At 42.6% G+C, this 25,869-nt stretch overlaps 1 protein-coding gene and 2 long non-coding RNA genes across 3 annotated transcripts in view; 1 reads left to right on the top strand and 2 right to left on the bottom strand.

Moving 5' to 3' along the window:
- HSDL2 (hydroxysteroid dehydrogenase like 2) overlaps positions 1-8,553 on the bottom strand; it is a 40,988-nt gene extending 32,435 nt beyond the window's left edge. The window contains exons 1-2 of the mRNA XM_053302625.1: positions 8,420-8,553; positions 2,675-2,838 (exon numbers count right to left, since the gene is read on the bottom strand). Of these exons, the coding sequence (XP_053158600.1) occupies positions 2,675-2,838; positions 8,420-8,436 (181 nt within the window). The 5' untranslated portion in view covers positions 8,437-8,553. The remainder of the gene's footprint in view (positions 1-2,674; positions 2,839-8,419) is intronic.
- Positions 8,554-8,632: 79 nt separating this feature from the next.
- On the top strand, positions 8,633-22,591 carry LOC128347674 (uncharacterized). Its single transcript, XR_008317652.1, has 3 exons — positions 8,633-8,957; positions 9,565-9,690; positions 18,900-22,591. It is a non-coding gene; the product is annotated as an uncharacterized LOC128347674 (long non-coding RNA).
- Positions 21,904-24,085, bottom strand: LOC128347673 (uncharacterized). The gene is made up of 2 exons (XR_008317651.1): positions 23,938-24,085; positions 21,904-22,143 (listed from the first exon to the last, which is right to left on the bottom strand). It is a non-coding gene; the product is annotated as an uncharacterized LOC128347673 (long non-coding RNA).
- Between the last annotated feature and the right edge of the window lie 1,784 nt (positions 24,086-25,869).

Raw genomic sequence — 25,869 nt, 5'->3', positions numbered from 1 at the left:
ACCAGTCATGGATGAAACTCTCCGAAGCTTGAAGGCCATATATGAAATATATACTGTCCAGGGAAGTGATTTCAAGTTGTACCTTCCTTGGGGCAGGAATTTTATAGAACGTAAGCAATACACAAAAATGGCCAAGTCCACAGCTCAGTGGTAAAGCATATCCTATGCATACAGAAGGTCCCATTTGCTTGGCATGTCCAAGTAGAGCTAGGAAAAACTGCTGTCTAAAGGCCCAGAGAGCCACTGCCAATCAGGGTAGATAACACTGAGCTAGATCTTCATATACTCCCAAGAGTTTGGGCATGTCCAATGGGATTTTCCATTTGTGACCAAAACACAAGCAGGACTTGTCTGCTGTATTATACGATTTTCGAAACTCCCCTCAAGCGTAACATGGGAAGGCTGTTTGAGAAAGTCCAGAGCTTCTTTGGATTTGTGCAACTAGTTGTAGGATTCTCGAGATCCAGGCCATAAAACTTCCAAATATCAAAGATGATCCTTTTGGGACTGTTTCATTATACGTCAATATGCATTCAACCTGTTAATTCTTTAGACAAATAAATTCTAGCAAATAGCTCTGCAAGATGATTATATGGCAGTTTAAACCATTTCAGTCACAGGGTGATGTTTCAGATCCAAATGTGAGCACAGAAGAAAGTTTCCATGTGCAATGTGGGAGGGGCAGTTTGTGGGTCCCTCAGGGACATTTTCAGTGGACATAGAGGGCTGCAAAGGGAATTGGGGATCAGAGAAGATCACCCCTCCCCACTATGCATACAAAACTTTCTTCCATGCATGTATTGTTAGTCCGGATACTGGCCACTATCTCACAAACAAGGTTTCATCTGTATAAATGGATTCAAATTCTGAAGTGGGAGAGCTGCCTACTTGTATGCTGCAAAATGCATTTTTGCACATAAAGGAAGCTGGCACATTGTTGTAGCAATATCTATAATATAAGAATTTTCAAACTGAAACTAGACAAGTGTAAGTCATTGGTTTAACTGGAAACTATGCCATAGAAAATAAAAAATCACTAGCAAATTAAGGCTACAGTCCTAAGCATACCTACAAGGATAAGTCCTATGGATCTTGACATAAAAGAAACTACTAGATCATTGATTGGAAAATCAGTGTATCACTTGCTGCACACATCAGAAATGCATAACATCCCTGCTAACTTGGCAAAGAGGCCCCTTTTAATGTGGCAATTCTCTTTATTTAGCAGGGGGAGAGTAACTGGCCCTATCCACCCCCAGCACAGAACCTCCAGTGACTGTTGCCTGTGTCTCTCTTATGTTTCATTTTAGACTGTGAGCCCTTTGGGGACAGGGATCCATCTTATTTATTTATTATTTCTCTGTGTAAACTGCCCTGAGCCGTTTTTGGAAAGGTGGTATAGAAATCAAATGAATAAATTAAAAAAAATACACAATGTGCAAACACACCCACATATTCCAACAACAGCCACCTGTAGTCATGACTGTGAGGCTTCTCAAATAGGTCCTCTGAATGATATGGATCAGGCTGATATGGCTCCCTAACAATATTGTTCCTTTCTTACCACTCCAATTTCTTCCATCAGCATCCAGTACATGACTCAACTCCTGATTAACACCACAGTATGACAAAGAATGAGGTTTAGTGCCAGAATAAAACCAGGGAGCTATTTTAGCAACTTTTAAAATATATTGTATATATTGTTACCCTTTTAAATAGTATATGCTATCTTGACCCTATAAAATAAAGCAGGGCATCATGTCTGTATGTGCAAAACCCAGATCCAATTTTTCACTGAGTGATCTTGGGCAAGCCACAGTGTCAACAACTAATCCACTTTATGGGTTTGTTGTACTGATAAAAACAAAATAACCTAACATAGGCTAACCTGAGCTCTGGAGGGGAAAGGCAGATATACATGTGCAAGTATATTTAAATGCTTTTAGAGTATATTTGGGAGATGGCAATGGTAAACCCCTCTTGTATTCTACCAAGAAAACCACAGGGCTCTGTGGTCGCCAGGAGTCGACAGCGACTTGACGGCACACTTTACCTTAGAGTATATTTAAAAAGTAGCAAGAACCCTGCCCAGAAGTTTACAATCTTCAGCCAGCGTGGTGTAGTGGTTAGAGTGCTGGACTAGGACCGGGGAGACCCGAGTTCAAATCCCCATTCAGCCATGAAACTAGCTGGGTGACTCTGGGCCAGTCACTTCTCTCTCAGCCTAGCCTACTTCACAGGGTTGTTGTGAAAGAGAAACTTAAGTATGTAGTACACCGCTCTGGGCTCCTTGGAGGAAGAGCGGGATATAAATGTAATAATAATCATCATCATCATCATCTAAAATGTGTGTCAAATTAAAGAAGCAGAGCATGTAGCTACTATATAGATTTCGAAGACAACTGTTCCAGCCCAGACAAAGTAAAGAGGTGCACATTTCAATTTCAACAGTAGAGCGCTCTTGCTGAATCGCTATACTGGTTTAAGCAGAAAGATGAAAACGGGCAGTCTGCATTTAAATAGGTGCTTTGGTGGGAACAGGCTATCCTCGAACCAGCACCAGGAAAATTCATATAAGGTTCCTCTCAATTCAGATAGTTAACATGATTACGCTCCAAATGATGTAGATGTTACAGCAGACAGTTAGGCTCAGATCACCTTCCTTTGAGCTTACTTTCTTCTGCAGCAGTATAGATTGTTCCTGGGAGCGTGCGATGCGGCACTCCTGTTTTAGCAGCGATCACAATGTTTGCTCCATCCTTTGCCGCCTTCAAGGCAATCGCTTTTCCAATGCCACGGCTTGCACCCGTGATAAAGAGAGTGCATCCAGCCAACTTCCTAAAAATGGGTGGTAATAATGATTAAACAATTGAGAAAACAGAAGTAACTCAAGTTATTCTAAATCTAAAGAATAGCAGAGCTCTAAGATTCAGTGCAAAATACATCAGTGCAAAATTCTACGTGTAGGAACTCCAAATTCTGTGAAATTTCTGGGGAAAATTTGTGTAATGAATCTGATTTAGACAATGTGTGCAAAATAGATTTGCATGCTTCTTTAGTGCGCACCATTTGTTTTTATCACTCCATTACCAGAAAAAGAAAAAGAAAAGTTGGTGATAACATAGCACATAACTCATCCTCAGTTCTGCTCGACTTGCCCCCATGGAATCCTTTTCTTAGGGCAAAGCACACAGTACATTCACTCCAGGAATGCCATGAAGAACAGCCTCTCCTGGTGACTAAACCTTGCCCAGCTGCAACATAGGACTGTGTACGTGACAGCTCACCAACATCATGCAAGTCTTCAAACTCCTAATTTGAAGTCCTAGCTAAAGCCAGGTATAAACCCCAACCCCTTATGCATCTAGAGATCTTGTAACTTCCAACAGCTTCATCCTGCACCTTTTTTTTCTAGGATAGTTCATGTTTTGTTTATTTGTGACTTTACATTACAAAGCCATGATATCCATACATGAATTCTAGCTGACTTTATTAATTTAAGGCTGGCAGCATAATCAGTATTATAAATAATTCTACACTTGTAACAAAAAAAAATTCTACTAATCTGATAGAGACCTAATTATAGAACATCTCACTTTAGAAAAAGAGATGGTACTGAAAATTTAAGTGATGATAATATACCTCATTCTCTCTTTTTAATTAATTAATTAATTAGATTTCTATGCCGCCCTTCCAAAAATGGCTCAGGGCGGTTTACACAGAGAAATAATAAATAAATAGCAATAGCACTTACATTTATATACCGCTCTATAGCCGAAGCTCTCTAAGCGGTTTACAATGATTTAGCATATTGCCCCCAACATTCTGGGTACTCATATATAAGATGGTTCTTATAAGATGGTTCCTTGTCCCCAGAGGGCTCACAATCTAAAAAGAACATAAGATAGACACCAGCAACAGTCACTGGAGGTACTGTGCTGAGGGTGGATAGGGCCAGTTACTCTCCCCCTGCTCAATAAAGAGAATCATCACGTTAAAAGGTGCCTCTTTGCCCAGTTAGCAGGGGTTTCCATCTATTGGCAGTTTTAAAAACAAGATCTATTCGTCAATGACTCCAAATTAATGTACAAATATCAAATGTTATCTCAGATAGGCTGACTTCAGCCTTACACAGCCAGATTTTTTTAAAACTAGAATTTCCATGATCCACTGATGTGTTTAGGTCTGTAAAGCAAAACTGTGTACTCAGGATCTCTGAAAAGTTAAGACATAATTAATCTCTGTTCAGTGATCCCCAAGTAAGCACTCTTGCTTAAGGATAATAAGCAGTGCCTTGCTAGACCAGACCACAGTCCACCTGTGCAAGAATCCAGCAGGCACCAGGTTGTCCACCAGTGGGCCATGATCTACCATTTGCCCACCCCTGGATTTCAGGCAAATATTAGGATCTGCTATGAACGCCAGCATTAGTTCCTATGGAACTTCAGAGCTCCCAGATACTTTACTTATACACTTTTTCCTTCAGCTCAAAATCTGCATCTATGACTAAACCTATTTCTTCATATTAACTACTGCATCAACACAAAGTAGCCAATGGGTTATTACACCGGAATGTTCACCATGTCCGTATTATTAGACTCCCCAAATCTTGGCTGTGACGTTTCATTTCCTACCAGTCATTTTAACTGGTGTCTAATTGATCCCAATGTCCTTTTAATGAAAGCCTCAAATAAAATTTAAAAAGACAATGAGGGATTGACACACCAAATAATAACCATTGTTTTTACCATAGAAGAATATATTAAGCATTAAGTAGCACATACTATGCCAAATGCATAGTAGAGTTCAAATCTATATCTTCTTTGTCAGAAGGCAGTAGTGGCAGGTCACTGGCCTGTCAAATAAGAAATTATAGTTTTTCCATATTATTTATGAGAACAGAGACATGTTTTGCATTTTTAGCCTACTTTTTAAATTTTTGCTTATAGTAAAATAAGTAAGCTTATGAAATCACCAGGCAGTCTATGTCTGTGTCGTCATCCCCATCCCCCTTTAACTTCACAATGCCTGGACCAATATGAACCAAAGTGGATAAAGTTGTAGGGACACCTACCTCAGTGCTGTAATGATGTCATCCACCTTGATTCAAGATGGCAGATGCATGGACATTTGAGGCACAAGTGTGCTAACCTGTGGACCATCTAACCAATTTGAACCAAATTTGGTACGGTTATAGTGAGTGACATATAGGGGACACCTCAGTGGCGTAATCTGTGATGATGTCATCCACCCCAATTCAAGATGGCGGACACAAGCGTTTGAGGCACAAGTGGCCTAACTTGTGAACTGCCTAACTGATTTGGACCAAATTTAGTCCAATTGTAGAGATAGTGAAAGGAAAGTAGGCAGATTAGTTTGGGTAAGAATTACCTGTTCAAACAGGAGAATGGAGAAAATTATTCCCATCCTCACTACACACCTCCAAGGCATTTTACCTTGGTTACCAGTATGCAACACTCCATAAGCTCAACAATTATCTCCTCCCTTTGAATAGATTTGTTCCCTTTGACCTGCTGAAGTTCTACTGGTGGCTGTTTGAATCCTGCAACTCCACAGTTGACAAATGAAAGTTGCAACATGGTTTCACTCAAAGCAAGCTGCAACATGATCTACCATAGACTTTCCTGTGCTTACTAACTTAAGACTTACTCTCAATCTTTTTCTTTTATAAATACTGAGTACTTGGAAGAGATGAATGCTTCTGCTTCCATAAATTAAGTTTCCATAAATTAAGTTTCCATAAATTAAGCTATTCATAGGCCACCTATCTCTCTGTCTGCTTGGTATTCTCTTCCATGACATTTTATGTTGCAAGCTGAAATGTGTATACTAGAAGCTATCGGTGAGGTCAAGTCTCATTACACACCTTAACAGCACAGCACACTCCACTTATTCTACATTTACATACAAGCAGTCAAAAACAGATAGCTTAATCTCACAGACTGCAATGCTCCCTGTTGATCCTTTTCTTATGCAGAACCACGTTTCGTATAATATATTTAGTGTAAGAGGCTTATAGTTTGCTGGATAATTACAATGAGTTTGGAATCGTTGCACTCGATTTGCTTTGTGTGCTGAAGTAATACAAATACTATAAGTACAAAACTCATGACATTGAAAAACAGGCACAAAACAAGAAGTTCCACTCCTATAGAGCCAAAACTGAGCAAGCAGCAGGGTATGCCAGGTAGGAGAGTCATGCACATTTTCCAGATATATCTTATGTAGTCACCAGATGCACAGGAGAACAAGCTCCTGCATTCCCAATAGTTGGGTAGAAAAGGGAATTTCAACAGGTGCAGTTGGTCATGCAGGGGTGAGAAAAGTTGCACTTGCCAGAGTTCCCTACTCTGCATAAGTATTAAGAGTACAGAACTCTTTTGCATCTGGTAATCACAAAGGACACATCTGGTAAGGACAAAATCTCTCCTTTACTTTTTAGCTACCTTGGACCCGGGGAAACCAAGAACAGCTCTGTAAGTATAAGACAGACTATCTGCAAATCCAATCAGTCCTGACAAGCTACACCAAACACTTTGTATGCAGAAGACTGTAAGATGTGACCTGCTGGATCATCTGCAACCACAGTGGATAGCCAGATGCATCTAAGAGCCCTACAAGCAAGCATGAAGGCAACAGCCCTCCCCTACTTGTCTCCTAGTATTCACTATCCAGAAGCATACTGCCTCTGCCATGGACATAGCATGGCTAATAAATGTTGGTAGGCTTTGCCTCCAGGAATCTGCACTTCTTTTCTTTTATCTCCTATCTGCAGCCAGTCAATTTGACTGAGTGACACTAAGTTATATTATGAGAGGGGAAGGATTTTTCTGCCTATTCTCACCATTCTTAATTTTGTAAATTTCAACTATGACTATCATATCCCACTGCCTCATAAGTGCAATCCAAAGCATGTTTATTCTGAAGTCAGTCCCACTGAGCTCCCTAGTAAGTATGCCTAGGGCTAAACTATTTGTCATCTTTTTTTGAATCCTCAAACCTTTCCAAGTGCTTTGGCCCTTCCTCAGAAGAAAAGTGCTTAACCCCTTGATCATTTTGCTTGCTCTTTTCTTTACCTTTCCCAGCCCTATAATATCATTTCTGAAGCAGAGCAGCCAGCACTGAATATCCACAACGAATTTTGACCAGAGAGTTGTACAAAGGCATTACAATACCTGCAATTTTATTTTCAAGCTTGCCTTTTTCATTGCCGTGGCACACTCAGGGGACATTTCTGTAGAACAACCCACCACAGTTTCAAGCTCTCTCTCTCCTGGGTCAAGCTCAGGTTTTGGTGTATATGTGGTTAGATTTTCTCTTTTCAATCCTACTTTCCACTTAGTTAAACTGAATCTCATCTGTGGTCCATTCACCCGGTTTGAAGAGCCTTTTGGAGCTCTGTATAGTCCGTTTGGGATTTCAGCATTCTGAAGAAAATGGTGTCAACTGCAAGCTTGGCTTTCTGTTAGCGAATATTGTTAGCCATATTAATGGTATGCCCTATTGAGTATGGTGTGGCCTGCTCATCTCGTTAAAGGAGTGACAGCAATACGACTACTGTGTCAATGCCAGCCTGCACATTCCAAAGAAACCCTAGACCCACCCACCAATCACCCAAGAGGAGGGGGGCGGGGTGAAGTAGTAACAGACTTTGACCAGCAGAGCAGGATTGTCAGGTTTTGAACTTTGCCTGAAACTGTAGTCTACTAATGAAACTGCCCTCTACAGCGCCTCCCCCTCCCTTTTATGCATTTTTATGACTTTTACTATTTCTCAGGCTTTTAGGCCATTATGCTTTGGGTGTATTATGTACTATTTTTAGTCCTTTTAGTGTTAATATGTACCACTCCATATGTAATCTCTTTTTATTTACTCTCACTTTTAACATGTAATCACCCTTATACTTTATGTTGGTTTTTGACCGTAATAAAGATTGATTGGTTGCTCTCTGCAGAATATTGTCTACTCCGGCCGGCAACCAGCTTTCCACCGTCTGAGAGAGGGGCCTTTCTCATCGTCTCTACGTGAGTCTTTTAGCTGGACATGCCAGGAATTTGACCACTCTCCCGCAACTACGGTTTGAGCAGCAGTAATTAAAAGGCGATACAATTTAGCTCTATACAATGAAAAAGGTTCACTTGCCGATTCCTAGAGATCAAATCACAAGATCGAGTCAGGCTGGTTTTATTCCAGTCCACTGGCAACCTTAAAGCTACACCCCCTAATCCTGCAGCGCAGCCTATTCTCTACGTGATGTTTGTTGGCTGGAGAAGAAAGAGGAAGTTCTGGATTTCTTTCCTGCCCCCGCCCCATCCCGGTCCGTCGCATGGCCAAGGACACCTAGAAAGAGGAGGAAAGCGAGGGAAAGCAGACGGGAGGGGGCGAGAGCGCCGCTTACCCTGTGTTGGGCAGCATGGCTAGGTCCGAAGGGGCGGGGACGGAGGTCCGCAGAAAGTGGGGGAAGGACTGCCGGGAAGGCAGCGCGGCCCAGCCCGGGCGGGATGGCGTCTCAATGCCTCGCAAGGCCGCTCGAATTCCAGTGCGGAGAATTTTCAAGTAGGGCAAAGAACGCAACAATCGGGCCAGGTCACCAGCCCCGCCTCCAGCCTTAACCCCGCCCTCTTCGTCTCCAGGGAGCCAATGAAAAGTTCCTCAAGGCCAGAGAGTCTAAGCCCCGCCCCCTCGCCTAACCCGCGAATAGTCAGCTCCGACTCTTTACTTCACGCCCAGTCGACGCCCCTCCTCCCTACGCGTCCATAGCAACTGCCAGAGCTCAAGGGGGAATAGCAACTGTTCCTGGCCACGTGACCGGACGATGCCCATCCACCCCCCTCTCTGTTTTATCCTCCCGAACTAGATGGGAGGGACCTCCAGCCTCGATGGGCGGAGCCTTTGCTTGAAATATAATTCGTCACTTGGCAGCGACGACGTTGGAGGTGAGTGTGAGGTTTCACTCAGTGAGTGTCGGAGGAGTGGCTTCAGGCCTGGTGCGGGAAGGCGAAGGCTTAGGATTCTCTCGGCCCCTAGAAAATGCCTGGTGATGCTGCTCAGTCATATTTATTCATGTGTTTATTATAGGCTTTTAAAGTGTGCTTTCCAATATCTCGGTGTGTGCTTGTCAACTTAGCGAGTACGCGATTAATTCCATTAAAATAAGTTAAAGGCAAACCAAGCTGCCGTACCAGTTGGATAGATTATCCCCCGCCAAGAATTCCTACTAGCAGTGTTAGAAGATCTGAAGACTTCCGTCTTTCACTAGTACCATAATAATTTTAGCCAAACGTTTCAGACTCAAGGCTACAATCCTATGCCCGCTTTACTTTAGGAGTAAGTCCCATTCAGCGCAGGCTTACTTCTGAATAAAAATGCGGAACCTCAGGCTGGAAGATGTTTAGTATCTGAGACATCCTTTATCATGACAAGTACTAATGTATGACATGCTGCATAAAGTGTGAATTAATCCTCCTAAAGTTTAAAACTTTTCTTTCTCAGCAGCAAATATTTTAGCAGATTCACATTTTTTTATCATGTTTCTGACCACAGGCCAGCAGCTGACATGCTTTTAAAAAGTTGGTTGGGTGAGCAGCTTAATGATGGAAGCTTGCGCTCATGGAGATCATGGTACTGCTTCTGTTATTCCTGTTATTGTCTCCCTTTTTTGCTGCAAATGTGAGTTTGTGGTTCTAACACTAGACTTATTGTGATGCCAGGTTTTGGTTTTAGTGTAGGTCAGCTGCCATGTGCCATCATAATACACTGATTTGCTGCCTCATGTTCACATCAGGAGCCCTGCATGATAAACTGAAGTTATTACCACATCAGATGAAAACCGATTTTGAATGTGGCAACATCTCAGTTTTTCACATAAAAGATGTTTTACACAGCTCACTGTCCAGAACATGATATAACAAAATCACCTTGTGTGGAATGAGAAAGATTTTCCACCTCAAAAACAAATGTGAATTGATCCTTTCCTTTTAGAGTTGAGCCTTATATCAACGTGGGATATTTTATGTGATCCCTAAATATAAAATGTCATCTTATAATGTGTGGGAAATAATATAGTTCAAGTTAATGTAAATGATTTTTTGTGGAGGGATGCTGCTCAGCAAATCTCCTGATTTCCCCAGAGACTGACTTCATCCCCAGTTAAACCAATCCCAAATAATTTGCAAAAGGTTCTTTGCAGAAGAATAAGGTGACCAGCTCTGAAAGTTTAGGGGAAGAGAGCTGGTCTTGTGGTAGCAAGCATGACTTGTCCCATTAAGCTAGGCAGGATCCGCCCTGGATGCATACGAAAGGGAGACTAGAAGTGTGAGCGCTGTAAGATATTCCCCTTAGGGGATGGAGCTGCTCTGGGAAGAGCATCTAGGCTCCAGGTTCCTTCCCTGGCATCTCCAAGATAGGGCTGAGAGAGATTCTTGCCTGCAACCTTGGAGCTGCCAGTCTGTGTAGACAATACTGAGCGAGATGGACCTATGGTCTGACTCAGTATATGGCAGCTTCCTATGTTCTTAAGTACCTTTAGCCTGTGGGTTACAGATTTTTAAGCGCCATCCATTTATATTCTGGGAAGATTTAAACATCTCCTGCTGAATAAAAAACCAAGTAAGGATCTGTTACCATCCTATCACTCAGTTTTTGATCTGGAGCCCTCCCCTCCTATAACAACCATTTTACTGTTGCAAATTAAGGAATGTTTGAACCCCTAAGAGTAAATGACAAATTTCTCATTTATCTTCCAAATAATAGTTTTTATGCTGTACAGCCAGTGAGATTTAGCAATACATTGGCAGATAAGGTAATGTGGTGGTGAGGTTTGAAAGATGCATCCTATTAGTATAACTCCCATACTGATAGATGCATCCTATTAGTATAACTTCCTGTGCATAGGCTTTTATATGAGAGCTGCAAACAGTGTGTAAGGTAAAGGAAGTGTGCTGTCAAGTCAATTTCGACTCCTGGTGCCTACAAAGCCCTTTGGTTTCCTTTGGTAGAATACAAGAGGGGTTTACCATTGCCTCCTCCTGCTCAGTATGAGATGATGCCTTTCAGCATCTTCCTATATCACTGCTGCCTGATATAGTAGCAGTGGGGATTCGAACCGGTAACCTTCTGCTTGTTAGTCAAGCATTTCCCTGCTGCGCCACTTAAGGTGGCTCAGATAGTGTGTAAGAAACTCATAATGAATAATTAGCTGCCCCAGATCACATCAGTGAGTCAGAGCTAGGAACAACTGGCATCTAGTTTTATTCTCATGGTACCAAAGTGCCATTCTCAAGGGTATGAGAGGCTGGAGAAAGTACAGCAGAAATCCAGTTGCATTCATAATGAGTGGAGTATTTGTTACAGCTAGCAAATGTACAAAACCCCTTCTGCAACGCTTTGGAAGTAAAGGTCAAGGGCAGACACTTTCAAATTGTTTAGGCTGATGCAAGAAAAACATGGTGAAATTCTTTTGAGCAGAACACATTGTTAAGATTAGGAGACAAAATTAATTTGTTTATGTGGTGGGAGTGATACAACATCCAGTGAAATCGGAGGGAGAGAATATCAGTCTGGGGCACAAGCGGTGTTTCAGCTGAAATTTCAAAGGAGATGAGCACAACAGATACATGTTGCTGGAAGATAGGAGTGGAGGAAATGTAATAGACTCTCCACTGAGCACATAAATCAGGTCAAAGGACAAGAGCTCACTCCTATTTAAAAGCACTCCCACAGAGAAGGGGCCTTGCTGTTCCTTGCCTCGGCCTCTGTGCATGTATAAAACATTTCATTATTGGAAACGACTGAAATCCAACATGATAATAGTAGTTGGAAGGTTTGGACTTGGAAGACTGTGACCCTGGAGCAGTTGCTAGCTTTCAGTCTGACCTACCTTAATAGGGTTGTTGTGAGGATAAAATGCAGTAAGCCCAGATAAAGATCCCTCAGCTCCTTGAAAAAAATGTGGGGTAGAAATGCAAAACAACAAATGTTTCAAGTCACGAAACTTGATTATTTCCCAGATAAGAGGTGAATGTGTGTCTCAGCCACATGTTCTCCTTGCTTGTATCTATTTTATTAATGTTGTAGGCCATCCTGAGCAGTAGTGCACTGAAGGGGTGGGGTATAAATATTTTTAATTACAATGTTTCATAATAATTGATAGTCCTTCAGCTCCCCAGTAAGAGATTGCAGGTTTCTTCTTCTTCTAATGAACCAAAACAGCTTTTAAGTGTTTATTAATGACATTTCCCCTTGCCTGGTGCAGAAGCAGTGGTAACACCAATAAACACTAAAGCACAGTTTCTGTCAATCATATGCTACATCAAGGCTGAAAAAGACTAGTACCAGCAACATTCATAAGACATTGTCCCCAGTATAACAGAAAGATGCCCTACAGGCTCTAAAATAGCAATTCTAGCAATAACAATTTGTCTTTAAAATAGCAATGAATAAAATCCATATTTTCTTCTCTCAGCTTTTTTGTGGAGATTATGTTTGTCCTGTGCATGAGAAGAACTGTGCTTAGCTGAGAAGACATGCCATTCCTCTTTCCACAAGCAGAGACAGGTCTGCATCCACACTACTGAACCTCTCTCCCTTGCTTGACTCTGATGGATTGACATCACATCTTAAAAAGACTAGTGCATGCTGGTTTACAAAGGCTGCATTCTTACAGGCATGACAATCCTGGTTAAATGCCATTTAACCACAGTAGTTTGTCTAGGATTGCCCAGGAAATCAGCGTTCTCACAACCAGCTCCTTGAGGCTCAGCAATCGTGGTTAACATTTTCACCAGGATCACTGTGATTATGAGAATGCAGCCAAAGCAGACTTTATCAAGCATATGGTGATATGGGTGTTCCACTCTGCTAATGAAAATGGATCCATGATAAACAGAAGACTTTATTGCTGCATAGACGGGGTTGGGGAGACTAGAATATGTGTGCAGAAGATTAACAAGTTTCTGTTGTAAATCAAACTAAGCAAAGAAATGTCAGGCATGCAACCTTCACAGCAATAAATTCTAGATAAGGGTAGTTTATGTAGGGAAAAGTATCCTCTCAGCAGATAATTTAAACATTATTCTGGACTAAACAGACCAAACCTTTAAGCAAATTGTAAACATGCTCTTTTGCTTCTGTTTGGTCTTCTATGTTGTATCATCCAGAGGCCTGAAATCTCTTTAGAACTAACTCTTGGTAGCCATTATCTAGAGATAAGATTTCTGAAGAGAACAATGCATCTGCAAATATAGACAATGAACAAGAAAAATATAATTTCAGTCCATCACATGCTACATCAAGGCTTAAAAACACCCACATATTTAAACTGTATGAACATGTATCTATAATGTACTTCTGGCTTTCTGACTGCAATAGGTTCCCTCAACAATATGCGTGTAAACACCAAATGTCTCATTGGATAAGAAGCATGCATGTCCCTTCTTGCATGCTGGAATGTGGAATAAATATGACTGGAGGTTTTTAGTGATAGCCATAGCCTGTTAGCTGTATCACACAGAACAAGCAAAAGCACAGCAGAAGGAACCTTCCCGCCCCCAAGCAATTGCTTGGGTGGCTTATTGGTTGAGCCAGCTGATGGAAGCTGAGCTTTCTATCTGCTATATCAGTGTTCAGCCTATTGCTGGCCTTAAAATGAAAGAATATTAAACATATACTTAAGTGTTTGGATATTAAAGAGGCCATATTTGTGATGGATGGTGGGAACATTACATTTAGTCTGAGGAACAAAGAGTGTAGGGAACCAGATTATCAGATAATGGGGATTTAAAAAAAATACAAACTTGAGTATGGATCTGTAGCTTGAATCAAAAATGCATAATCCAGGGGAAAAAGAGATACTTCCTAATAATTAATAAATGCCAGCAGGGAAGCCATTATTTTCTCCAGCCTGCTGCTACACACAATTGATTACATTAATAAGCCCCAGCAGGATATGCATTAGAAAGCTATTGGTGCACACTTTGAGTGTGTTATTAAGAAGCAGGCTGAAGACTGTACCTGCTACCTGACAAGTGTTCCAACTTGCTAATAATACATGTCCTGCTGTGGCTTTCCAAGCTAAGGCACATTCATGTTACTATAATCTTTTGGAAAATTCAGGGATTTATTCAGGAAGAGGTAGATTGGACACATGGAGCAGGGAAGAGATTTGGAATGCATCATGTCATTCTGTATTAAAGAGGAAGGAAATCAGTTATATAGTGCAATGCACCGTGGTTGGTTCTGACGGTTGCATTTGCCCAACCTGCTGCAGGTTTCTAAAGCAACCCGTGCAGTGTTGCAGAACAGGGCTTCTTTGCTACTACTTAAAATTGCGCAATCATATTTCTGCAGCACTATGGCCACAGGAAATAATGGCCATAATGCCACAGAAGTGTGATTGCACAATTTTAAGGGGTAGCAGACAAACCCTGTTTCACACCACCAGGGGCGTTGCTTTATTTTGTTTTGTATATTTGTATACCACCACAAACACACTTCTCTGGGCAGTTCACAAACAAACATTAGACAAATTAAAACTGAAATTAAACAGGTTAAAACCACAGTTTGTTAAAAAACTTGAACTTGGGTGAATAAATGCGTCCTGATAGTCTTTTATTATCTGTCAGAGATGGGGAGGCTCTTATTTCAGCAGGAACCATATTCCAAAGTCCCAGGAGAGGAACAGAGAAGGTCCATCCCTGAGTAGCCACCAGACAAGCCAATGGCAACTGCATATGGACCACTCCAGATTATCTCAAAGGGCAGTGGGGCTCATCACAAAAACGTCATTCTCTTATTGATAGCAGGGGTAGTTCTTTTAATATAGGAGTAATATGATCTCTTTGAAATGCCCTGGAGACTAACCTGGCTGCTGCATTTGTATCAATTGGTTTCCAAACTACGTACAGAGTGGTGAATCTCTTTATTGAGCAGGGGGAGAGCAACTGGTCCTATCCAACCCCAGAACAGCATCCTTCCAGTGGTTGTTGCTGGTGTCTGTCTTATGTTTCTTTTTAGACTGTGAGCCCTTTGGGGCCAGCAATCCAATGTTATTTATTTATTTTTATTTATTGATGTAAGTAGCTTTGGGAACTTTGGTTGAAAAGTGGTGTATAAATATTTGTTGTTGTCATAGTACAAAGGCAGACCCACATAGTGTGCATTGCAGTAGTCAAGCCTGGAGGTTACTAGCATATAGGCACTACTATTCTGAGGTCATTTTATCTCCTCTGGCCACTGCCTCCGCCTGAGACATCATAGAGAGGTTTGGATCCAGAAGTACTCCCAGACTGCGTACCTGTTCCTTCTGGGGAAGTGTAACCCCACCCAGAACCAGCAGATCAAAATAGTCTCCTCCGACCCCACACAATAAGTACCTCCGTCTTGTCTGAATTAAGTCTCAGTTTGCTATCCCTCATCCAGCCTGTCACTACATCCAGCCAGTATTTAGGGAGGTTATGCCTTTCCTGATGAAGCTGACATGGAGAAATAGATCTGGGTATCATCATCATCAGTGATGTAGTTGCAAATTCAGAAGTGCAGGTGCTCTCCATGACAGCCCCCCATGACCATGACCCCACCCCAACAGCCAGAGAAGCCGAGAAGTACCGGTGCTCCGTCCCTGTGCATTTCCCCTCCACTACACATCTGATCAGCATAATGATAACACCTGCACCCGATCTCCTGGTGATCTCTCCCAGTGACTTCAAGTAGATATAAAAAAGCACTGGAGACAGTATGGAGCAGTGTTCCCTCTAACAGAGATTCCCAGCTGTTGTTGACTACAACTCCAGAATCCCCAGCCAAAGGCCAATGCAGCTGGGAATGCTGGGAGTTGTAGTCAACAACATCTGGGATTCCTTGTAGAGGGAACCCTGGTATGGAGCTCTGTAGGACTCTGTAAATAAGTTATTGTTTTGAAGAGTAATAGTCTCCAAGTGATGCCATCTGGAACCTGCCCAAGAGGTAGGAGCATAATCAGTGCAAAGCAGTGCCTCCCACTCCCAATTTTCTCAGATGAAGCAGAAGGATCCTGTGATGGATAGTAGTAAAAGCCATTTTGGAAGGGTGGTATAGTAAGTAAGTAGATAGATAGATAGATAGATAGATAGATAGATAGATAGATAGATAGATAGACAGACCAACATTGACTTTCCTCAGTCAGTTCCTAGTTGGAGATCATCCATGAGCCTGACCAAGGCAATCTCCACCCCGTAGCCTGCTCCCAAACCAGTTTGAAATAAGACTAGATAATCTGTTCCCCCGCAAGACTGTCTGGAGCTGGGAGGCTACCACTCTCTCAGTCACCTTGCCCAACCATGAAAGTTTGGAGACAGGCTTATAATTGCTTAACTCAGAGGGCTCCAATGCAGGCTTCTTCAGAACAGGTCTAATAATTGCCTTCTTAAAACAGGAAGGCATCCTGCCTTCCATTATTTATTTATCAAATATGTACACTGCCCCAAACTGTTGTCTTTGGGTTAGGGTTAGGGTTAGGGTTAGGGTGGTTAACTATAGAATAAAACAAGTTTTAAAAATATACAAAAAAACTTTATTTTTAAATTGTTAAATTGTTTAAACTAGAGATTAAAACCTAAAAAATTCAGGAAGCTGAGAAAGCTTGGGCGAAAAGATGGGTTTTCAGGTGTTTTTTGAAAATTGCCAGAGATAGGGAGGATTATATCTCAGCAGGGAACGCATTCCACAGTCTCAGGGCAGTGACCGAAAAGGCCTGTCTCTGTGTAGCCACCAAACGAGTTGGCGGAAACTGGAGACGGACCTCCTCAGATGACCTCAATGGGTGGTGGGGCTCGTAGTGAAGAAGATGCTCTCTTAGATACCCAGGTCCTAAGCTGTTTAGGGCTGTATAAGTTATAACTAGCACTTTGTATTTTGTCCAGAAACCTATTGGCAGCCAGTGTAGCTCCATCAGTAAAGGAGTAATGTGGTCTGACCCAGAAACCAACCTGGCTGCCACATTCTGAACCAACTGAAGTTTCTGGACTACATACAAAGGCAGCCCCACATAGAGCGCATTACAGAAGTCAAGTCTGGAGGTCACCAACAGATGTACCACTGTTTTGAGGTCATTGATCTCGAGAAACGGGCGTAGCTGGTGTATCAGCCGGAGCTGATAGAAAGCACCCCTGGTCACCGCCTCAACCTGAGAAACCAGGAAGAGGTGTGAATCCAGAAGTACTCCCAGACTGTGAACCTGTTCCTTTTGGGGAAGTGTGACCCCATTAGAGAATTATTTTTAATACCCACTAGGACTTCTACATCACCTTAAGTGGTGCAGCAGGGAAATGCTTGACTAACAAGCAGAAAGTTGCTGGTTTGAATCCCTGCTGGTACGTTTCCCAGACTATGGGAAACACCTATATCGGGCAGCAGCAGTATAGGAAGATGCTGAAAGTATCATCTCATTCTGCGTGGGAGGAGGCAATGGTAAACCCCTCCTGTATTCTACCAAAAGAAAACCACAGGGGTCTGTGGGCTCCAGGAGTCGAAATCAACTTGATGGCACACTTTACCTTTACCTTTAGGCCCTCTACAACTGCTAGATAGTATAAACCATGTTGGGCAAGGGTCAAGAGGACAGGTGGTAAGCTGCTCTAAGCAGAAGACTGCACATCTGTATACCAAGGAGCCAGTTTTGAAGCAGGTTGGAGGGGACGCATAGGAGTGATTATGCCTTCTGCCCTGGTGAGTTCACTATTCCTGCTCACCACCAGGACATCAACAGAATCACTGGAAGTGCCAACTTTATATCCTTCCAAGGCTTCTTGGGAACCTATTGGATCCAATAACCTTCTCAGGTGGACCATCCTAATAGGCCCATCACCCCTGCAGAGGTGGGATTTGTTTGTAAGTCTAACCTTAAACAGATGGTGGTCCATCCATGACAATGAGGAAATCACAGGAGTCTCCATCCATGGAACACCATCCTTATCAGAGTAAAAGACCAAACTGAGTGTGTGACCAGCAACAGGTGTTGATCCCAAGACCACTTGGGACAACATAGTTGTCATAGCCACTATGAATTTCTGAGCCGCCCTGGACAGATTTGTCTTGAAGTGAACACTAAAGTCCCCCACCACTGTAAGCCTGGAGACTCCAATGCCAATTCTGCAACCAAGTCATCAGTTCAGATAGGGACTGTTGAGCAGTGAGGTGATGGATACACTAGCAGAAGTCCCAGTTTGTCCCTGGTCCTCAAATTTAAGTGCATACATTCTATATGGTCAGATATTGTGACAGGGATCCTGGTAAGAGAGATACTATTCTTATAGACCACAGCCAACCCGCCTCCCTGTCCATGTGCCCTCACCTGCTCCTCAACAGAGTGCCCTGGAAGGAGAAGCTAGGACCAGACTGGGCCACCAGCCTCCCCCAACCAAGTCTCTGTGATATATACCTGCAGCAGCATGGGCAATTCAGAACCAACTGAGTTGCATTGCGTAACGCCAGCCACTGTCTTTTCTATGACGTGCAGTGTTCTTATGATGGATAACACAATACCTAACCGAAAACATTTTCTTTAAGATGTTTGAAATATTCAGATTATTCTTGCCTGCCATAAACCCACCAACCAAACATCTTTCTTGTCAGTGCTGGAAAACTTTAAAAAATGGTATTATTATAATCTATTATTTATCTAATTAAGTAGTTCTTGGTTTTCTCTTTGTTATGCTCAAGCATGACCAAAACCAGAAGCCAATGGGAGTTTTTGTGGGGGTTTTGGCAGATATTTATTTTATTTATATATTGTTTTTCAACAAAGTTATTTCAGAAGGTTTTTCAACAAAAAATGGTTTACACAGTAAAACTGGGCAGCTATTAAAACATTCTAAAACATCTTCATTCTAAACTTTCCACTACAGGTTCATCTGCAGTCTTCCTTGAGTGTTGTAGACCTCACTGGGCAGGTGGTATCAGCAGCTCCTGGTTTTTGGAACACCTGTGGAGGAAGCTGTTGGAGGCACTGGCTGGCAGAACAGTGGTGCAGTGGTGCTCTTCCCTGCCATCGTATTGCTGGAGTTGCTTCACCAGACCTGCTTGCAGTGGCCCCAGGAATAGCCCCCACTCCCTGGAAACATGTTGCTGAATAGTAGGCTCAGATACCACAAGATGTTAGGGCCAAACTAGATGTGCATGCCAACATGTGCTATAGGGGCATGCTTCCAAGCAGAAGCACCTCTTTTTTGTTATAATCAGCTGGAAAGGGTATGTGCGTGTGTGGAGAAGGAGATTCACTCCTGCCCTGTGCACTGTTTTCTGCCCAGGGTCACCACTAGTGATTGAGGAAATTACCACTTTAGGGGATGATTTTTGGTAGGATAACAGTGTGCAGTGAAAGAGTGAACCACATTGTACATCTTGGATCCAGCTGGGGTTGCCATGCAGTGCCCTCCTTTACCCACAACAGCTTGGTTGCTTTTGACAAGTTGGTAGCATGCCAACCTTCCAGTTGGTAACATGCCTCTACAGCATGTGTTTGCACACCTGTCCTTAGTGTTTAAAAAGGGCAGGAGCTTCTCCTCATCTGCAAAGATGGTATCAATGGGTTCTAGTTCTTAGAATTCTCAGTGGAAGAGAATTACCAAGCTAAAATAGGAGCAAGCTTGATACTTAGTGACTCCTGTAAGTTATACTGGGGACAGTGTCGCTGAAATTGTGGAAGTGGAAACATGCAAATAGGTAAGCGTAACATGGGGATACTTTGAAGGAAATCTCCCACTCCCACCTGCAGACATTGATTTCACCATATTAGGGCTAAAGTTTGATACATTTGCACAGAAGGCAGGACTTCAATCCATGCTTTTGCCTGTATAAAGATACTCTTGCTGTGGTTTGCTTTATACAACTTGCACTGGTGACTTGTTGCCATGTGTCAACACCCAGGCCTAATGAAACAAAGGAAACACACATGCTGCAGTCCAGAATAATGCAGCACAGGTGCTCACACAGGGTGATTTTTTACCAATCTCCTCTCCCCTCTGAACATCTCTGTACCACCTGAAAATATGCCCCTGTGGGTTACACAGCCCTTGGGGACATATTTTTAGGTAGCACAGAGTGCTTCAGAGGGAAGGGGAGATCAATGAACACCCCCCCCCTCCACACGCATGAGTACCTGTGCTGCTTTTGTCTGGAAAGCAGCCCACTGCACGTGTGCTGTATTCTGGTTTTCAACCATTGATTTGTTGCTTTTACTGTTTTGAAAGTTTCTCTCTTTTTAATTTCAATTACACATTTATTTACATTGCATCTATAATTAAAAGTCAGTTGCCCTTTGTACAATTCAGCTATTGATTTATGTTACTGTTTGGTCTTGAATTAAGGGAACTACACATTTCAAGGCAAACTCATAGTTTCCAGTGCCAGGTTGTTAGGGCCACTCACTTGCCAGAGAGAACTGCATACTCACCAACATTTCAGCAATAGAAATACAGACATGCTTGTAACACCTCTAGTAGTAAACCAAGAATCACTTCATGAGCCACGCCTCCTCCACTGTTACACATTGGGCAGAATCCTGACTAGTATTCCTAGGAGTGGAATATGTTCCACTCATTCAAGGGGAGAAGTGTGATTCTCATTTATTCTCCCTTCCCTCTGCTGCCTTTTGGACACCCTCCAAAAATCTATTCTTGAGGATTCCCCAATCCTCAGGGACCTATTTTCAGGATATAGTAGAGGGAAGGGGGTAGTAGGTGAAAATCACCCCTCTTGTGAGCAAGACATCTTCAGTTAACACAGGGGTTCTTAACCTGTGGTACTTTAGATATTGCTGAACTACAACTCCCAGCATATCCAGCCACAATAAATGGTAGATGGGGATGATGGGAATTATAGTTCAGCAACATCTCGAGTACCACAGGTTGGAAACACCTGTGTTAATGGAACTACTAGTCAGCATTCTTTCCATCACTGAAGGCTCTTAACTGCCTGTTTTATTATGCATTATCTATAGTAGCTTGTTGTCAGCTGACTGAGGGAGATTGTTCTTTTGGTAAATATAAATTAGAATAGCATAATTATCCTAAAATAAGTTATCAACAAATTCAGTACATATGTCACACAAAAACTGAAGTTTGTGACATGTCAGGCTTTGTGTTGCTTGGTGCCTTAGTGTTCATGCATGTGTATTTTTTTTTCATGTGTGGCTCACACAAACAACATTGAAACAAGGCATCCCCCAAAATGCAAAAATAAGGCCAAAGTAGGGGCAGTGATTTTACCAAAGACCAGTATCAGAAAATAGGACTGGCCCTGGTAAATAGAGACAATTGAAGGGTATGAAATGGGTGTGTGGGGGGGCAGGGGGAGCATGCTGCTTCATCTTTCCCGACCACTGATTTTCCTCTACAAATCCCCCCTGCATGTCATATTTAGTTGTTTTCCTCCCCGCTGGCCTCTGAGTCTAGAAAAAAGCGGAGGTGGGAGAATATCTGTTTTCAGAACCTCTGCTAACTGGGCAAAAAGACCCTTATCAGTGTGGTGATCCTTTTTATATTAAGTAAGTGGAGAACAACTGGCCCAGTTCAACCCCAGCATAGCATCCCTCCAGTGGCTGATGCTGGTGTCTCCCTTGTGATTCCTGTTAGTCTTTGAGCCCTTTGGGGACCAGGAACCTCCTTATTTTTATTATTTGTGAATCACTTTGAAAAATTTTTTTGTTAAAAAGTGGTATAGTAGTAGTAGTAGTAGTAGTAGTAGTAGTAGTGTATTCACAGCAGGAAATGGATAGACAAAATAAGAGTTAAGTAATCTGCACTTGCCTGCCAATTCTTCCCTACAAATCTTCTCCTATTTTTGTATGATTTCAGCCAGCTAATGCAAATTTGGGAACATGTTTTTGCCACAGTAAACAGTTCTCTCCTGCATTGTTCACATCACATGAAACAGTAATTTAATCAAGTTCCAAAATAAAATGCAATTTCTCATATTCACCTAGTAGTTTGTCAGTTAAAACACATGATTGAAACAGCTGCAAATTAGCCATTACCAACAGATGGTTTTTGTTTTTAGTTAAATACTATAATCCTGTACAGCAGGAACTCAACTCAGGATTTTTTCCTCTGTGCCGCCTGCCTCATTTGAATACTGTGGTCCAGCTCTTCACTGTCAACATAATGAAGATAATGCTTAAATTAGTATCAGTACTTAAGCCTTTTAATTATTCTTACTTAATATTAAACACACAAACACATGGCATTCACCTATTAACAGATCAGAAGTATCATTCACAATGACAACCAAAGGATCACATATACATGGCTAAGAAGCTGAAATAATACTAAATGTCTGCCATATGTTCTTTCTTTAGCAGGGTAGAAATTAGGATAGCCCATCTGCTAAATTATTTTGCTTCCACTGAGACAAACATAATGCTGTAATTTGGTTAACATCTTTTTTGTGTGCACTAGCATATCCTGGATGCATTTTACAATAAAAAAAGAAAGTATCAGCACTAGCTCACTGAACTCAGGTATAACAAAACGTTTCTCAAGTTATGTTTCAAGCACAGAAATTCTTATACAAATAAATGTCAGCATTTGCAGGATGGTCATACCAGTGTCAGTCCTAATTTGAGCAAGTTTACATGACATTAAGAGTGGTTTTTCACTTGTGCTCAAGGCAACTCGGGGGTTCCTTGGAAGCTTATCAAGGGTTCTTAAGTAAGGTGATCCATAATGACAAAAAAGCTTCCCTTTAAAAAAAGCATGCTCACCAACATGATCTTTCTCTGTGATGTACCATGATAGGAGTGTTTGGTACGCTCAAGGATGCATTCCCAGTTTGTTTACACAAGTCAGTTATGACATAAGCACAGCCCTGCTGGATCAGGCCCAAGGCCCATCTAGTCCGGCATCCTGTTTCGCACAGTGGCCCACCAGATGCCGCTGGAAGGCACAGGCAGGAGTTGAGGGCATGCCCTCTCTCCTGCTCTTACTCCCCTGCAAATGAGACATCCAACAGGCCTGGCAATCACTCCGCATAAACAACTAACTGTGTACCTCAAACATTTTCCAGAATCTTCTGCAACATACAACAGTTCTGGATTCCCTTTTCAGGGTTCCCTGAAGGCAGGGGCGTAGCAAGGTTGGAGTGGGCCCAGAGATGAGATTTGAAAATGGGCCCCCAGCCCCTCAAAGTCCAGGGCGTCCACACACCCCAAGCCCCCAAGGATTTAAGTCTGATATTTCAAAATAAGTATGCTGCCTGGAAATACATTTCACTAATACACACACGCACACTTCACAATATATAGTGATATACATTGAGTACTATAGATTTGTGCTACTTTTAATGCCTAGAACACACTAGAAACACTAATTATTAAAATGCCCCCCTCGCTGCAGATTAGCAAAGGAGACTTTAAACCATGCAGTGTGAGCTTATGTATGTTTTCTCAGAATTCTGAACAAATTCAGTAAAGTTTGATTCGAGGAGGTTTTTCACAGGAGGCTTTTAAAGCCCTTTAACACACATCTCCTCTGGAATGGAGGTGCTGCAGTCACATGTTGGCCAGAGTTACCCTGAAGTCCCTGTGAGTTATTGGGGAGCAGTTCACACACAAGAAAAATAAAATAAAAGCACAACACATGCTTCACAGTTCTCACTCAGACCTTCTGGGTTGCAAAACAACTTGAACATAAGTGCATTTATAAATGAATGAATAAAATAAATATAATATTGTTTGTTCCAGAAGTTTTTATAATTTTCTGCCATGAAACAAGCCACTTATAGTACTTTTTAGATAGTTTTTTTTTTTAAGCCAGCAAATTTTCCAAGCTGTTTTAAATTAAATATTCAGAGACTTCTCAGTCTTCCCCCGCATCCCATATCAAAGCCCTGTGGCAAGCAGATCCCTATATATCAGTGGGGGGGCACAAAAAGGAGTTCACATTCTACCTGGCAAATGCTGGGCTGGGTGGCAGAAGGTCTGCTGCGGAGAGCTGTAGGGGCCACTCTGCCTGCCTACTTCCTTGCTTGCTTGGGACCTGCAAGCCTACTCCAGTTCAGGCTTTACTAAGGCCTACATGGAGGCCTCCCTGGAAGCTCCGCCCACCTGCCAATCAGCTAAGAGGCGGGGAGAAGGAGCTCCTAGCAGCTTGCCTGCTGCTTTGATTGCCAGCCAGGAGGATAAGCAGGAGAGAGGGCGAACAGGGCAAGTGGCTGAGGGGCCTTGGGGCTGGGCAGGGGGCAACGGGGAGTCATGTGAGGTGTCTCTGGGGGGGGGCCTCCAGGCAGTGGGGCCCCCAGAAAACTGTCTCCCCTTGCCTAATGGTAGTTCCGCCCATGCCTGAAGGCAGAAAATGAAGAAAACCCATTGCACTAGGCAAAATTATACTATTATTGCTACAGAGGTGAAATTAAACATGTCTTCATTACACTATATATTGCATCTTATTGCACTTCTGTGGCACTACGGCCATTATTTCCAATGGATGCAGTACCACATGGGTGTGATTGTGCAATCTGAAGCAGTAGTAGGTGAGCCCTGTTCTGCAATACCACATGTTGCTTTAGAAGTCTGTAGGGGTGTAGACAGAACTGACCATGTTGCTTTGCACAACATATCAGCCAGTATCAACAAAAATTGTGAGAGAGGTGGACAGCAAAAATTGTGAGTGAGAGGTGACTGTGGCCTATCTTTTGAGATAAGATAAGAGAGTTTGGGGGACCTATCTATGTTGGTTTGGCATTCTGCGTCCATTATGTGCTGTTTGATAAGTGTTCTGACCCGCTTGTAACCCAAGGAAAGCAGGTGAGGAGGGGAGAGTCCAAGTAAGGATAGTTTCTCAGATAGAAATAGCTTCCATGTGGACTGGAAGCCATTCATCAATATAGAAGGGACTAGGCCCATAGGGAGGAGGTATAATCTCAGCGTGATCCACTTGTGGAACTCTCTGCCACAGGATGTGGTGACGGCCAACAACCTGGATGGCTTTAAGAGGGGTTTGGATGACTTCATGGAGGAGAGGTCTACAAATGGCTACTAGTCAGAGGGCTGTGGGCCACCTCCAGCCTCAAGGGTGTGCCTCTGAGTACCAGTTGCAGGGGAGTAATGGCAGGAGAGAGGGCACGCCCTCAACTCCTGCCTGTGGCTTCCAGCGGCATCTGGTGGGCCACTGTGCGAAACAGGATGCTGGACTAGATGGGCCTTGAGCCTGATCCAGCAGGGCTGTTCTTATGTTCTTATGTTCAGTAGCTGAGTATGGACAGCCAGACTCTGGCCTCCACTTTCTCCAGGCCTGCTTCATTAGAGATGACATTAGACACAATGGGGGACTTGCAGAACTGCTCTTAGGAATTTGGATTGGACGAGCTCTAAAGAGGCAAAGTTGGAAAAGGAGCCAAGCTGGGCAACATATAGCAGTTGTGCCTAGCTTCAAATAGCTTAAGGTCTGCAGGTATTATTAATTGTTGTTGTTTACTCGAATTATATACCGCCCTTCCGAAAATGGCTCATTTTTACATAAAAACAAAAACAATTAAAAACCAATTAGCAATTAAAATCAAAACTATAAAAACAGCGTAAAACTAATTAACAGTTAAAACATTTAAACAGTTAGAAACCCTGTAGAACCAGGTCGAACATTTACAATAGTTTAAAAACCCTGGAAGGCCAGGCCAAACAGATAGGTTTTAAGGGCTCTCCTGAAGGCCAATAATGAGCTCAGATTATGGATTTCTGCTGGGAGCACATTCCACAGCCCAGGTACAGCTACAAAGAAGGCCCACTTCTGAGTCGTCACCAGACGTACCGATGGTAACTGGAGACTGACCTCCTCAGATGACCTCAATGTGCGGTGGGGATCATGCAGGAGAAGGCACTCTTTA

The sequence above is a fragment of the Hemicordylus capensis genome, chromosome 2 (genome assembly GCF_027244095.1).
Source record: "Hemicordylus capensis ecotype Gifberg chromosome 2, rHemCap1.1.pri, whole genome shotgun sequence".
Taxonomy (NCBI): Eukaryota; Metazoa; Chordata; class Lepidosauria; order Squamata; family Cordylidae; genus Hemicordylus; species Hemicordylus capensis.
Note: the sequence above shows the minus strand (reverse complement) of the source record. Positions and strands in the feature narration are given on the sequence as shown.